We start from the raw sequence: 16,119 nt of genomic DNA, 5'->3' as shown, positions 1-16,119 counted from the left end.
GGTTAGGTGCTCGGTTTTTGTAAAATTTCCTTTCTTTTGCTAGGTCCTGGCCTTATCTGGAAGTTCCGTCGGTCGTACTTATCTTTCCCAGCAGCATCATCTGCTGAAGGATCTCTTATCGCTGGCGCACACCGGAAGTGATCGAGTTCAGCGGCAGGTTACGGCACTTATTCGACGTATCCTTCCGGAACTTCCCTCTGAATCGACCGGACAGCCGCAGGCGAATGGTTCCGTCGAAAACGCCCCTTCCAGCCAGACCGATTGTGAGGCCCTGCTGGACGTGCTGCTAGCGCTTATTGCCAAGTCCCTGCAAGTGCAACTGAAGGTGAAAAATGGTGCCTCCAATGGGCAACAGCAGCACAATCAGGTGGCACAAAATATCCCCCCATCGCTCGCTACCACCGGCGTCAGCTTGGCCAGCGTTACACCCGCCTCAGGGCAAACGCTCTCCTCGGGGACGGGCATCGGTCGACATCAAAGGTACCGCTGGTACCTGCGGGGATCGATTGCGGCGAAGCAGGCCGAAAGCATCATCGCCCTGGTGCGCGATATGGCCAGCGGGAAGCTTTCGGAGCGCTGGGCAACGGCAAGCCGGGCAGCGGTGGCCAGCTGTCTGCTCACGGTGACGCAACTCGAGGAGGAATACCGGCGCAGTGCGGACGCTTGCATCCGTACGGCCACGCTGTGGCTTGCCCTGGCGGCCCTGTGCGTTATCGATCGCGAACAAATTGAACGGTAGGACACATCTGGCTTGCTCTTAACCCATTCCCGCTGACCTAACCTAAGGATTCATTTATTATCTTTTTTTTATCGTCCGTTCACTTGCAGACTCTCCAGCAATCAGTGGCACCGGCAGTCGGAATCTAATCGACCGCTCTGCAGCAACCACGACGATGAGGTAACGTTCGCGGTCTTGAACTGTGCGCTCTGTGGATCGCTTTGTGCCGACTGCGATCGAGTGTTGCACTTGAACCGGCGCACCAGAAGTCACCACCGCACGGTAAGTGGAGTGTTTATCCAACGGATTATGAACAGTTTACCACCGAAATGTGAAACGATAAACATTTGAACTCCGGCTGACCGACTCTACGTACGCCGAATGTACTGTCGACGCTGAATAGGATGGAAAACAACTTTTGTAATATTAATAGAGTTTTTGTGCGGGAAAAAATTACAATGATTAATTTTGATGCACCTCTTTATCAGTCTGGAAGGAAAAAGAGATCGGGTCAGAAATGGTTTTATCTTTTATATTTTCCGAAGAAAAAATATTAAACCAGAATCACATGTTCAAAAAATATTTTTATATTTTTACGATGCAAAATGACGCCATTCTCTTAAATCGAAAAATGACGCCATAAATTGACCTCGAAGAACGAAAGTAACGCTAATTTTCATCAGAACTGATAGTAATCTTGCATAACGCATCAAACTGTTCGCGTTTGGAATAATGGAATAAACCACAGAACGGAAGCAAACTATGAAAAATTTAAAAATCTACAACTTTAAGGTCAATTTATGGCATCATTCATCGCCTTAAAAGTATGAAAGTGTTATTTAAGGGATTCTTCCGTCCTGATCTTTTTTTTATTTACACCGAGCTAGCGGTATGATGGAGAAGTGTATCGGAATGCTAAAAACGTCGAAGATAGTCAACAAATATAATAAAATACAATATACAAATATACTAATTTCGTCTGTGCAGGTTTGCAAGGAAGAACAGGACGCCATCCGGGTGGAGCTGCACGAGAGCTGCGGCCGTGCGAAGTTGTACTGGCTGTGGGCTGTGGTGGACTCGCGCACGCTCAAAGGCATGCTGGAGTTCCGCGGGCACGACCCTAGCGCCAGCTGCAGCGCCGTGCCGGTAACGGCCACCGGCGTTGGCGTGTGCCGTTTCTGTGGCGCTACGGGAAGCAGCGGGCTGCTCGCACTCGGCAACATCTGTCCGGACGCCCAGTGTCAGGAGTACGGCGCCGTGTCTTGCACGAAGGTACACGCGCGCTGCGGGCACGCCTGTGGCGGTATCCTCAACGAGGGCCAGTGTCTCCCGTGCCTGGTGCCAAACTGCCAGGCCGAGGGCGAACCGAACCACTGCGGGCCCGGCGTGCCCCGCCTGACGCAGGACGGCGAGGACATGTGCATGATCTGCTTCACGGAAACGCTCGGTACGGCACCGTCGGTACAGCTGCGCTGCGGCCACGTTTTCCACTACCACTGCTGCAAGACGGTACTGATGCGCCGCTGGAACGGTCCGCGCATCAGCTTCGGCTTCGCGCAGTGTCCTATATGCAAGGTGGACATCGAACATCCTTCACTCGAACCATTCCTGGCACCGATAGTCGCTTTACGGCAGGACGTTAAGCGGAAGGCACTTATGAGGTACGATATCAGTATTAGTTTTCCTAATGAAAGAACAATTTTCCTAACTTTTGGTTGTTAATATTATAGACTAGAATACGAAGGACTGGCAAAAGCGGTTACGGCGGACGGAACCGATCCGACTCGGTACGCCATGGAGCGCTATGCGTATTACGTTTGCAGTCAGTGCACAAAAGTGAGTCTCATCATAGCATCCCATGACCCATGGTGACCATATTTAATTTCGCCTTTCTTTTTCACAAAACACAGGCCTACTACGGTGGAGAAGCCCGTTGCGATGCGGAGCTCGGGGAAAACTTCAACCCGCAGGAGCTGGTGTGCGGTGGATGTAGCGACGTCTCCAAGGCAAAGATGTGCCCGAAGCACGGCATGGACTTCCTCGAGTACAAGTGTCGCTACTGCTGCTCGGTGGCGGTATTTTTCTGCTTCGGAACGACGCACTTCTGCGACACCTGCCACGACGATTTCCAGCGGCTAACGAATCTACCGAAGGGCAAGCTACCGCGCTGCCCGGCCGGCCCAAAGGCCACCCAGCTTACGGGCGAGGAGTGTCCGCTGCACGTGGTACATCCACCAACCGGGGAAGAGTTTGCGCTCGGTTGCGGTATCTGCCGCAATGCGCAAACATTCTAGAACCGTTGACAAGTGTAGAGTGAATGTCCTTTTCCATACTTTGATATATGATAATGCCTTGCAATAGTGAAGTAGTCTACAGAAGAAGAAAAAAAAACATGTAACGCCGTTTTGTACGCTAGATACTGCTGCACCACCAACTGGTATTCTCCGATCTTCCAACACATTAGTAACAGTATTTATCCATCAATTTGATACGCAAGCCAATGCTGAAGCTGACTCTGATTGTGAAGGTAGAACTTAATTAATAACTATCTCAATAAATTATCTTTGCTAGTCAATTGTGCAATGCTGATATATTTCGTGTTTTGTCTTTAAATTATTTGGAAAATGTTTAAAACAAAAAACAAAAAAAATGCTTTTAAACACTGGACCGTAAAAATAAGTTTCAATGTACTTGTTGATGCAATTTTGATCCATTTTGCTGAACCAACTTTTTTGCATTTTTTTCTTTTTTAAAGATTTTTAGTATGCATGCACATGGATTTATTCACCAAATGTTATTGCGATTTTAAATAAGTCTCTCATAATCCCTATGCCATCGCTATTTTTATCTTCCTCAAGTAATAGTAGTATGCATTTAATTTAGAATTTACTAAATCATTTTCCATTTTTCCGATGTTTTTTTTTGTTTTCGGAACAATAATTGTGAATAAAAAAGATAGTGATATACGGGTGAAACTATGGTACTTAAATGTTCAATCGCTTTTTGATTGAATTCTGTATTTTAAATTGTACATGTATGATTGCAGTAATACTATTTTGAGGCAAAATGTTTGCTATATTCGTACTGTTCCAGTTAAATGAAAGCGTTTCTCAATATTTATCCATTGACATCATTATTGGATTTAGTATTACTACGGTATACTGACTACAGGAATTCATTGGTTTTAATCAGTTGTATCACATTATGTCCAATTTTTACATACTCCTCTTAAGCGGCGCTTAACGATAAAGTCATTGGTAGGCGCTAGAGTTGATTAGTATTTCACTACACTACAAATAGTTTACAAACTAGCTAAAATACAGCTACACTTGGTACCGTGTGCGTCGTCCTCTGCCGACCGTAAAATCGTCGTGGCAAGTGTGTAAGAAGGTGTGGTCCCATCATCGCCCCCATTCCGCTAGTGGTTGTGATCGTGATCGTGATCATGATCCCCATCAGAACCGTGACCGTGATCGTGACCATGGCCGGCTAAAAGAAGTACACGGAAAGAAGAAAAGCCATCATTTAGCAAAATGTTTAATTCTTTAATACGAAGCAGTTCAAACAATAACTTAGTGGGACATGTGGGACACAAGAAGTGGATAAGTTATTTGACAAACGTTGACCCACCCAGCGTCAAATCTTGACTGATCCTGCTTATCTGCCGTGTTAATACTGATAATGCTTTTGCGGTAATTTCATAAGCTTATAAAATGGTACCCTAACGGCGCTTGGTAGTCTGCCTTTATGTACACGAAATCGGTCAGAAGGCAGATAGTCTTCCCCAATGGGCCCTATTAAGAAGCTGTTTTGCGGAGTTATCTTATCTACTTAATCCTGGTGCAATTTCGAAGGATATATCGCTGACGTTAACGGTTGTAACGGAAATAACGAAGCTCAGACAATGCCATGCATGATGATGATGACTATGATGGAGTGTAAAGGGTGACCCGCACGACTGCTACATTGTTTTAACGGCGCACGATAAGGGCTACACTAACGATCGTTAAAGTGTGATATGATACGAGAGCGGGTTGCGTTTGTTCCGAAAGCGGCCTGTTGTCATGCCCGATGCCCAATCGGGTGCATGGATCGATTGTTGTGCTTCCTCCTTGAGAGAATTTGAAAATTAGAGCACACATTCTTCAGACAATGTTATGTAGTATCGGTAAATAGGCTATAAACGAGGCTGGAACTTCAAGGTAACGGGCGATTTCCGATCCGTTATCGTCAGGCAGGTTTAGAAATTGTTGTCCCTCCGTTCAACGGTAAGATAATGAAGAATCCATAAATGATCTGATAAGATGCCGTTATTGACTACTTCAGTTTTATGTGGAACATAGATTGATGTTGGTAGAAAATTGAATTTTAAAAATATCGTTTGCGTATGTTTAAACATTCATTGCTGTTTGTTAAAGAAAAACGGTTCCCAAACAGCATAAATTTTGGTGTTACAGAATCGGTATACCATGGTAACGTGTACTCCAACAAGAAGCGTTGCCATGGTTGACCGATTTAAAAAAATCAATTTTGTCGAATAATGTTGTACAAGTAGGCTTGTTTTGGCTTTCAATTTAGACAAAAAAACTTATTTTACATATCAATTAATACACTTAAAAATATATTTTTAGGATCCACTCAATCACGGATTGCATAAGTGCACAAGCCACTCGAGCTTTCAAGTGCCGAGCAAACACTTCCTTGTATACTTTTTATACGTATTCAATCAAGATGCTTCGGTAACGGTTTTTGTTTTTTCATTCCTCGCGTCGTCGAGAACTATTCAAACAGCCACGATCCATCAATCAGCTGGCGCTGTAAAAGCCTTTTTAATTAGGCTTTAATTGTTCCGCCACAGAGGTTTGAACCAAAGGACAGGTTAATTTATCACGATTCTTCTCAGTGCAAGGTGTTGTTGGAATGGTGAATCAGTATCGCATCTCGGTGGGGTTTTTTCTTAAGGTTTCAGCTTACTAGTTCAAGTGTCGTCATCCGATCTGGTCATGTTTATGTTTCCTCCCAAATGGGGGAAATACCTGCGATGTTTACCCAAGTGTTTTTGGGCCTATAGTATGCGTTCGTTATCCATTCCACCAACTGTAGCTTAGGTGTAGCTCCAAGGTTTTGGAACAGTTTTAAACGAAATAAAAAATAATAAAAATTATAGGCATACAAAAGTTACTGACAACATGCCAGATGTAGACGTGAGTGCATTTTTAAAGTTTAAAATATATGTGCTGCTCACATACAACTACAGAACTGCATATGTTTTAAAGAATTTGTTATACAAGTTAAAATACATGTTGGGCATATATGAGCGAACAATAATACGTAATACGGATAGTTGTGAAACGGGAATATTATCCAATTTTTCTTACTCATTCGTTTTGGCAAATTGTAGTAAAATTAATTTCTACAAATAACTTGGATTCTGTAACTTCATCATACCATATTTACCAATGTTTCATTGAACTTGTTTGCGACCTATAGTTGTGAATTTAGACAAATCAATTAAGGAACATGATAGCAAACTCGAACAAAGTTTTACAATACATTGGTTTCATACAGAATTTGAAAAACATTTAGCATCGTTTGTAGTAGAGAAACAACACAAATGAGAGTCATGTACTATTTGTCTTTTTTCGGTGGGTTTAATTATAAGTATTATAAGTATTTTCTACCGTATGTAGAGTTATACACTTAAAAAGTCGCCTACAGGGGTTTTTTTTAAACATTATTTCTAGCTTTTTAATATAACAAGCCGTTTTCGGATAATTATGACCCGTGTACTGTTATGACCCATGATATGACCGTGTGGAAACATAGGAGGACTTTTGCTACACATACACACACACACACACATTGCAACACGCGATGCATTCTGGTGCGATGCTCCCTGCTACTCACTTGCAATCTTGATGCCCAGCAGTAGGCCGAAGCCAACCAGCACGGCAAAGAACTGCCACAAGCCGTGGGTGGCCGAGGTGGTAGGGTGATCATCATCAGCCCCGTTACCACTACCACCGCTGCCGTGGCTGTGGCCCGCATCCTTGGCTAGTATCTCGAAGAAGATGACGTAGATAAGGGTCCCACTGGCGAGCCCCTGCAGTATCACCGACACGACCTCAATCGTCTGGCTGGTGTCGTCGTTGACGGAACTGAGCGCAATGCCGATGCCGATGCCAATCGGGCTCACGACCGAGTAGACGAAGATGTACGCCACGGCGATGCGGAAGCGCACCGACGCCACCAGCAGCTCGAACGCGACGCAGAACGCGATGACAAACTTGTGCGAGGCCACCGCCCCGAACAGGAGCCACACGGCGGACGGGGAACGCTCCAGCCCGACGGCAAGGCCCTCGAACAGCTCGTGGATGGAGAGGGCCAGCACAATAAGCAACCCCCGGAGGGGCCCATTCACGTTGGCCGGTGCTGGTGGTGGTGTTGCGTTCGAGTTTGGCTGCGGAACCGCCGGTGTGCCGTCGATGTCCGTCACCGGATAGACGGCGGTTACGTTCCCCCCGATCGGGAGATGCGAATGACCATGCGAATGGTCGTGCTTGGCCGGCTCCACCATCATCGTTCCACCCTTTTCGTCGCTGGTGGTCTGCTTCCGTGCCCGAGCCCTTGCGTTGGCCGACCGTCGGTGCATCCAACAGTGCACCAGCTCCTCGGTGAGGTAGATCATAAAGAACCCGCTCGTAAGCAGGAACTCGCCGAGCGGGAACGGGAGGTCTTCCGGTGCGGGTAGCGCCCCTGTGGCCACCAATTCCTCGATCGAGTGGTTTATCTCCGGCAGGAGGTGAAGGAAGGTGGTGCTGAGTAGCGCACCGCCACCGAACGAAAGCAGCAGCCGGATGAGGAAGAGATGTGTGCCACCGGACGGTGAGGCCGGATTAAGGTTAAACCAGCGCACCAGCTTGAACGGGACCAGGCCACAGACCATGCTCACGCTGAACAGTACCACCATCGAGGTTACTTTGGCAACCGTCGGTGTGTCATCGTCCCCGTCGTCATGGATATCGTCGCCGCCATCTTGCCGCGAGTTGAGCGATAGCGTCGCATTCGCACCCTCCAACACCAGACTGGCCAGTGTCGTGGCGGACAGATCTGTCGGTAGAATTTGCATCTCGTCCGTGTTTGGTATTGCCTTCTATTGTGTCGTTGGCTTAACCTTTGCTCGTTCGCTTTGCACCGCCGGATCACACCTTCGACTGTTGTGCCTCCAAGATCCGCCCGTCACCGATCGGCCACGAGAGACGCTGCGTAGCAATGTTTTGTTGATCTTTTACTTTATCACCTAGTAACCTCAAAACCCTCCACCCGCTGGCCCCCCCTCTACTCGGTCGTCGTTGCTACCTTTCTCCGTCTATCTAGCGCTCTATCGAGGGTCGATCCTACACCGATCGATCACTCTCACTATTCTATCCCGTAGCACCTCCGTTAGCACCTTTAATATCTTTCACCTTGCCTCACCGCACGCGTCCACCTGCCAACATTATCGATCGTGCCACGGTTCACGTTTGGTACGGTAAAACTGAAACCGATACAAAAACCTAAACGCTCCCCGTGTCCACGTGCTGCAGACGGAGTATATGAACGCCACGATACACTCACGAACACACACACACACACGATCCCACTCGATGCTAACCGCCGACCACCGGAACGCTAACTGACCGGGTCGGACCGAATGTGGATCGCTTTTACCTGTCTAATGGCTCTGCCGGGATCCCTTGGGGAGGCAGGTTGGATGCGTCGTGGCCGTCTTCGCTCGCGAGACGTTATCGTGTGAAATTTAGATTACGACAAATTTTGTGCCCTAGCGTTCTCTCGCGTTCCTTCTACTAAACTCTCAAACTACCTATCTGTACGCTCTCCGGGAGTTTCTCGCCGATTACTCTAGGATCACCTGTTGATGCGACCAAGGCACTCTGGGGACCCGCCGTTTGTTATCGGATGCTTCAGCTGCTGTGATGACGTATAGACGACACGGTGACAAACGGATTGGCCTATGGGACCTACTAACGGGGAGATGCTGTTCCTGTCCGCTGCAACGCTCTCAGGGGGAAGTTCGCCACAAGCCGCCTCAGATCATCAGCAGCTTAAGGGATGCGGCCTAGCGGAACCGACCAGTAGTGTTTTCCTCCTCTTCCTTGGGTTTGGAAGGTGTTACCGGTCGGGATGAGCGAAGGTGAATAGCTCGTGGACACACCGCACCCGGAATTATTATAGATTATAGAATTATCTTAGCCACCACCAACACGGTACGATAGAGATCGCGTACGTGCCTCTGTCCGCCAGTGGCACAGATCGGATCGGTTTGGATCACCATTTCTTTATCACGTTCCGGTGGTCATTGTGTGTTTCATGCGTTTCTTGGCGACTCCTCCACGCGTTATCATTTTGAAAAATGAAAAGAAATGTGCAGAACAAGGATGGCAACAATTTGTCGGTCCAATGGTCTGATAATACGGTAGCATAGCTTTAGGAGTATATTCGAGTGGTATAATTTCAAACTGCCGATGCTGTAACGTTGCATATTTGAAATATTAACTTCCTGGTCCATTTAGAACTAAACGGATAATTCCCTTTCTATGAATGAAAAATCCTTGAACTGAATTCATTTTTCTTTTTATTAACTAAAAAAATTGTTAAGTTGATTTGAACTTTTTCAAATATATGATGTAAATAGTTTATAAATAATATAATACTAAGCAGTTTTATAAAAAGCTGGGTTTTCCGTCACCAGAGCGATGTTAATCCCGAAAAGTTAATTCCTCTCTTTCTTTCTGTACTCTAAACCCTCTGATAAAATGTTAATTATCAATAAAAGAGCTTAGTTTGTCTGATACATTATTTATTAATGTTACGAATTACCTGGTTATCATGAAACACACATGCACATGTACCATAAGCACACACCACATCAGCATATCCGATTGGACGAAGCTTAAAACTTAAGCTATAATTCGGCGTTACGATTTGTCCTCTACGGTGGTATCATGCTTTGGTTGTTTTCCTCGCAATGTAGAATTTAACCACGTTGCTCTGAAACGCCTACTGGAAAGAAAGGAGAATGTTGTAGTTACCCTTTCACACGAAACAATTCACTACCCTACCTAACCCTAGAAAACCGGGACCTATCGAGGATACCATCATCCTGTGATGTTTCTACGTCATCGGAATTGATAGGCCCGAGACAACAACAGTGCTGCCGTTTGATGGTTGAAGCTGTACCAGTCGATTCCTGCGGCATAAAAATAAGAAAAAAATGTAAAGAAACAAGACGCAATTAGAAATAAAATTTAAATTAGCCTCCCAATTTACTTCATACCTCCTCGGGCGGGAGACGGCATAGGCACTGTAGTATTTTTGAGCCCCGGAGGGCTTTCTTAAATGTTTTGTTTGTGAGGCCATAGATGAGGGGATTGATGGCGGCATTCAGGAAAATGAATGCTACCTTCGCTAGCCACCATATGAAAATGAAACTTTCACTGAACTAGAAAATAAAAAAAGAAAATGGGCAAAAATTATATTGATTCCCGTACACAATTATTAAAGGTTCACACCTTTAATAAAATCGTTCTCACTTTTAACAGTGTCGAATAAAAGCTTACGATAACAGAACGAATACTTTCGAGGGAAATTATTAACTGAACCATACCTGATAATATTCAATCGATTCAATGCTGTAATAAACGAATACCATTATAGTAAAGGGCACCCGCACGACAATAAACGCCAACAGGACAATGTATAGCGTTTTGGCCACGCGACTTTTGTAGCGCACCACCATCGGATGCTGCCGACGGAGCGCATTTCGCTCGTACCGATCCAGCTTCACGATGATCAGCGTGTAGGCGATCAGCATGACACCCAGCGGGAACCACACGAGCATGACCAGCAGAAACTCCCAGTAGGTCGCCAGCACAGAGCGATCCTCGTAGCAGTACATCTCCACCAGGTTCATCCAGTGGCGCACCTTAAAGTGCCGGTACAGCAGCAAGGGCATTGCCATTACAAACCCGACGATCCAACAGAAGCCGATCGCTGCCACGGTTCCGCGTCCTTTGAGCCGTGTTCCAGCCGATAGCACCACCGCCGACAAGCGATCGTAGCTAATTACACACATTCCCAGCACGGAAGTGACCAGCAGCCCGCCTGCGATAGAGCGGATGGCATCAATCAGGGAACGTGATGTGCTAGCGAATGCTAAACCCTACCTACCCTCGATCAGCCCTTCCAGCTTGCATCCGATCGGCCCGAGCAGGTAGTTCTGGAAGAAGTCATGCGTCAGGAAGAAGACGGGACACACGAGCAGTGTGAGAAAGTCGGTGATGACCAGATTCGCGATCAGCAGGTGGCTGGGGGTTCGCAGCGTTCGGTTGGAGAATATGACCTCGAGCAGGATGCCATTACCCAGCAGGCCAAACACGATCACCGGCACGAACACGCACAGCTTCACGATCAGCTCCGACTCCGGGATGGTGCTCCACAGTTCCAGCGGATAGTTGTAGAGTGAGGTGTTTGGCTGCGGGATCGAAACACAGGAAAGTCGGTCAATAAAATAAGCGAACGGACAGATGACACACTCATGTACTTACGGCCGACGGTGTTACCCAAAACACTCGTGAGGCGGGCAGATACTGTAGTGGCCGGCTCTCCGGTATGAATTGAAAGCCAGTTCTCATGGTGAAGCGTGTATTTTATTGTGCACAACATACAGAAAAACAGGCACACACTCAAGATGGAAGAGCGGAAACTATACTGTCGTAAAAATCATAGTTAAATTTAGAGCGAAGACAGTTCCACAGATGTACAATAATATTTTTGTTTCAATTTGTATAGATTTGAACACACAACTCTATTGGACTCCCGACTATCCACGATCGGTCCAGGTCTTGGTTATGAAGCAAATCATGTCCAGAAGAAATGTTTTAATAAAATTTACTTCCCAGAAGACAACAAACAAAATTTTCCAACTGTTGAAGTTTATCTCCTTTCACTTTCAGTACCCCTTTTCTCTATTTCCCTATGCTTTCCTACTGCAGCTGGAGTTTAAAAATCGGTTTTATTTTAAAAACAATAAATAATGCTTCCCTGAACCATAAATAAGAGTGTTATTTTTTAAACATTTTTCTCGCATGTTGAATTTTACTGTTTTGTTGGTCTTTTAAACATTTCGGAAAATAAACCGCGGAATTCGATTATTCGTACCACTCTCTAAGCAGATATTTGAGAGTACTTCCGCGCACAAAATTATTATTTTGCGCACAAAATTATTTTTATAGCAAAGATATCATTTCAACCGTTTCCAGCAATAACTAACTTAAAGTCGTCCGTCCAGATCGATAATTTAAACTGTATTTTTTAAAAGCCGGCAACACAACCCGCTAGAAAACATTTTTCTGACCATCCGCAATGTGTTGAACAACAAATACGGCAAAGGAGCAAGGGGCATTTTATGTTTACCCCAAATTAATCTCTATCGTTCAATTTAACTGCAATAGCACCACAAATTGTGCCATAAAATCAGCTTTAAAAATAACCTCCAGTGATCTTACACGCCGTGTTGCAACGGAATCATCACACGTGTTTGGAGCAAAAGACTTGAAATATTATGTCGTTCAGCACACCGTTTATCATGGGCTTGGCAATGTACGTTTTTTTCCAAACCTGACCGACACGATCACAACACAACTCTTCCCCTCGAGAGCGTGAGATGCGCATCTCAACGTGCCCGATGGAAAACAGAACCTTGTGTTCGATCAGTGTGGCTTAGTTCGCGAGAAATTAAGGCGGATAAAACACGATTGAAATCAGATTTACTGTTGATTGAAACATTATTATCCGATCGCATTTTCACACCCGAATTTAACTGCTCCTCCTTCTACCGGCAACGATCATCGATCGCCATGCTGATCCTCCCGTGAAGGGAAATGGCTTGTAATGGTAATTGCAGGTGAGAAAAAAAACCAAATATAAGATCGGAACCAGGTGTCTCCATTTCGCAGTGAACATTTTCCGATGAGTCACGTTTCGTTATATCTGGTTTACCGGAACTGTTCAGCATTTCTACATTGAATTTCTTCATGGGAAAGTTTTAAGTTAAAAAAAAATTACATTTTATTTATATTCAACTAGATTTGTTTTGCTGAATAGAGTACACAACAATGCACAATTGGATAGCAATGTCTAAAAATCACAATGTATCCGTTCAACATTACATTAACCTTTAAACTAAACATTTTAACATTTTCGCACCTTATTTGTTGTTTCAAATATGTACTTATATATTAACAAATATTCCGCCAAAACACCGACTCTTCTTAACGTCCAATCACCATTTTTCTTACAAAATTTCGCGATACTATGCACAAATTGTCACACAACAATCAAAGGCACATCCGTACGCTCCGGCGGCGCAATCCGCACTGATCAACCGGTGTGGCCCCGAAGGAAAACTAATGCCACCCGTTCGCCGGGTTTACTTAACGCAAAGGATATGGGGTGGTGGTTTGTTGATGTTGCGCTGTAGTAGCTGTTGCAAGATTAAATAATTCTTCTTCCCATTTCTCGCCTCCCTCGCGAAATATCGTCCGGTTTATAGTGGAAGCAGACGGAAACAAACAAGACCTATTTTTAAACCCATTGGAACTCAGCGATTGGGTTGGCAAAAGCTTGTGCTACGTCATATAGTATCATTTTTTACATTTAAAAATATCTGTTTTGGTTATTTTCTTATTACGCGATTGAATGAAAATCTTTAGTGCTCAAAGACGCACCCGTACGCCCTTGAATCATTTTGATAAATATAGTTGTACTATTTATCTTGATGCATTTACTACTTCATGGAAAACTAGTGAGAGTACGTGCAACACTGTCCTATTTCACCAACCTAAAAAAGTGACCATACGAATACCCATAGGTATCTACCCATTTGGCGTAGACTCCATACTAAAAATCGCGCAAAAAGAGCTCTTACGATAAATTACGCCATTGACAGATAAGTTTTCGGAATAGAAATTATTAAATGAAATCAATACGGAAATGCATGCGAACAAAAATATGTTCTGAAATTTTCAGCTTCAATTGAAAAGTTATATTCGATTGCGCATTCTGATTTCTTCCACCGTTCATCAGAGTAGGCGGGGAGCTGAATATTACAAGCTCAAAAGTCATTGTTTTCTTATATTAAATTGTTTTTCCTGATCTGGACACAAAGTGTTCAAACGATACAATAAAAACTTTGTCGAGTCAAGACCGTTCAGCGGTTTTAGCACCATTTAAGTTAAGTTGATGAAGAACTTGTATGTTTGTGGAACATACGACTCATATTCCATTACCTTTTCAATCCTTGCAAACCGAACTGCAAGCATCCGGATTTTTTCTATCAGCGGAAATTTAAGAACCGCCGAAGTAAACACTGATATCTCGGCCAATCGGCTAGAGCTGGATTTACGGCGCTCTACGCCAAAGCCAATGTAAACACTTGTGTGGCCGCACTGGGCGGCTCTGTCCGTTGGACCGTTAGACAAAGCGGCCGATCGGTCGGAAAAGGTGGATCGAATTTCTTTCGAACTGCTCCTTAAATCACCAAGAGGCACGGCCCGACAGGACCTCGTATGTAACGGGGTTAAGCTACCATCTGACTGTGCGGGCGACAGGACAGGACATCAAGTGGCGCACACGCCTACTAATGATTTAGCGAATTTGGTTGACGAGTTATTCAATCCCCCTCCATCTCGGCGAGTTAATGGTAATTTAATTGCCGAGACTGGATAGAGTTTGGTTTAAACCAGTGTCGATAACAAACCGTTTGAAAAAGGGATAGTTCTTTTGATTGATGTATAGTACGATATCATAACATTCAAAGTACAACTGATTTTGTTTAGTTACATGAACCATTTTCGGAAATTAAAGAAACGAAGAAGTTACTATTGAATTAAAAACAAAACTTTATAATCAACCCATTATTATGAATACTTTCACCCATTGTGATATTATTGTGAAAAAAGCTACTACGTACTATTTCTGTTCATTTGTTGTTAAATTGTTTTATCTGTTCTTCATTTAAAACATAGCTCTACTAATCCAATTTTTTTTTTTTTAATTATTGTGACTATTATAGAAACGTGCAAAACAGTGCCCTACCTAGCATCTATTAATGTATCTTACATGATGGGTTTATTACAATTTTAGGCTTAATATCTTTATGCGACAAAGACTGCTTAAGAAAAACAAAAGAGATCGGAACAAATATAAGGTGTTTAAATAAAAATAAATCGAATCGCTTGTTCGAAACACAAATGGGATGTTTTTGTTAACAAACGGATAAAATGGCAAACAATGAGCGAAATCCCGTAGCACAAAATGAAGCGATACGTTGTAAAGTATCGTCTTCGATTCGATGTACATATAATGGGTACACTTTGGTAGTTAGGAAAAATGGTTCCATCGGTAGGGATGGAACAAACTAAAACGATTTAAAGCACGGTAAACGATGCGAAATCCTCAATATTAGGCCGCAGGCGTGATCTATGCTTTGATCAGATTACACATTATAGGGTATGAAAGCCAGGCCTGTTTTTGGCAGATCTAGTAGCGTAATTCACGATTCCGCTTCGTTTACCGTACCGTTTTTAAATTTAATAAAACTAATTGGCATTATATTCCGTACACATCTGCTAAATTATATTATTCTTTAAAAAGTAGAGCAGTCTTTATCAACATCTAGATTGCTTCTGTAGCTAGAATCTGTCGTTCCGCTCATTGACTTACTCACCAGGCTGAAGCATCTGCCAGTTACGAATGTTATGAATATCCTGGTACACCATCGAGGCCGATGTGTTGGTATTCATCAGGTTAATCGCATCCCTTACGTGCATTGTACCACTGTTTGCGAGGTGATTTACAACAGAAAAGTTTCCAGCTGGCTGCTGGTACGACGATTGGGTGGCATGCACAGTAGTGAATGGAGATGTGGCTTGTCGAGCAGCAGTGATGCCGTTTAACCTGACTTCCGGTGCCGGACACACCTGCGGTACAATATTTGGTTGTCCTATTCTGTGGGGCGGCGATGGCACGACGGTGTGAATGTTTAGTGAGGTCGTTGCAACCGGAAGAACCTCCCTCGGAACCGTGCAAGGAGGTGTGGGGAAACTTGGGGCCATCACTCGCTGGGGCGGTAAGATGCTTTTGGGTCTCACCAAAATTTCCACATCTGGTTGCTGCTCTACGATGGGAGATTGTTTTCCTCCTACCGCAACGATGTCTGACAACCTACGCGTCAACGTAAGTTGACCGTTGAGCAGGATGGATTGTACGTTTCGAACCGCAGCTGGCACGACTAGTGGCGGTACCGGTTCCGGGACCCGCAAAATGCTGGAATGTATGGG

General features: G+C 44.6%; 3 protein-coding genes across 3 annotated transcripts in view; 1 reads left to right on the top strand and 2 right to left on the bottom strand.

Annotated features, from left to right (window-relative positions):
* LOC131285397 (E3 ubiquitin-protein ligase highwire) overlaps nt 1–3,210 on the top strand; it is a 28,188-nt gene extending 24,978 nt beyond the window's left edge. The window contains 5 exon segments of the mRNA XM_058314252.1: nt 44–735; nt 829–1,000; nt 1,706–2,379; nt 2,449–2,554; nt 2,629–3,210. Of these exon segments, the coding sequence (XP_058170235.1) occupies nt 44–735; nt 829–1,000; nt 1,706–2,379; nt 2,449–2,554; nt 2,629–3,012 (2,028 nt within the window). The 3' untranslated portion in view covers nt 3,013–3,210.
* Nucleotides 3,211–3,657: 447 nt separating this feature from the next.
* Nucleotides 3,658–8,378, bottom strand: LOC131289279 (zinc transporter ZIP1-like). Its single transcript, XM_058318497.1, has 2 exons — nt 6,626–8,378; nt 3,658–4,207 (listed from the first exon to the last, which is right to left on the bottom strand). The coding sequence occupies exons 1-2, from the start codon at nt 7,845–7,847 to the stop codon at nt 4,137–4,139; spliced, it is 1,293 nt and encodes a 430-aa protein (XP_058174480.1). The 5' UTR covers nt 7,848–8,378; the 3' UTR covers nt 3,658–4,136.
* A 1,318-nt stretch (nt 8,379–9,696) lies between these two features.
* Nucleotides 9,697–11,412, bottom strand: LOC131289280 (neuropeptide Y receptor type 2-like). The gene is made up of 6 exons (XM_058318498.1): nt 11,326–11,412; nt 10,949–11,252; nt 10,386–10,882; nt 10,056–10,220; nt 9,841–9,968; nt 9,697–9,781 (listed from the first exon to the last, which is right to left on the bottom strand). The coding sequence occupies exons 1-6, from the start codon at nt 11,410–11,412 to the stop codon at nt 9,697–9,699; spliced, it is 1,266 nt and encodes a 421-aa protein (XP_058174481.1).
* Between the last annotated feature and the right edge of the window lie 4,707 nt (nt 11,413–16,119).

This window comes from Anopheles ziemanni, chromosome 3 (genome assembly GCF_943734765.1).
Source record: "Anopheles ziemanni chromosome 3, idAnoZiCoDA_A2_x.2, whole genome shotgun sequence".
NCBI classification, from domain to species: Eukaryota; Metazoa; Arthropoda; class Insecta; order Diptera; family Culicidae; genus Anopheles; species Anopheles ziemanni.
The sequence above is the reverse complement of the archived record's forward strand: the minus strand, read 5'-3'. Positions and strand labels throughout refer to the sequence as shown.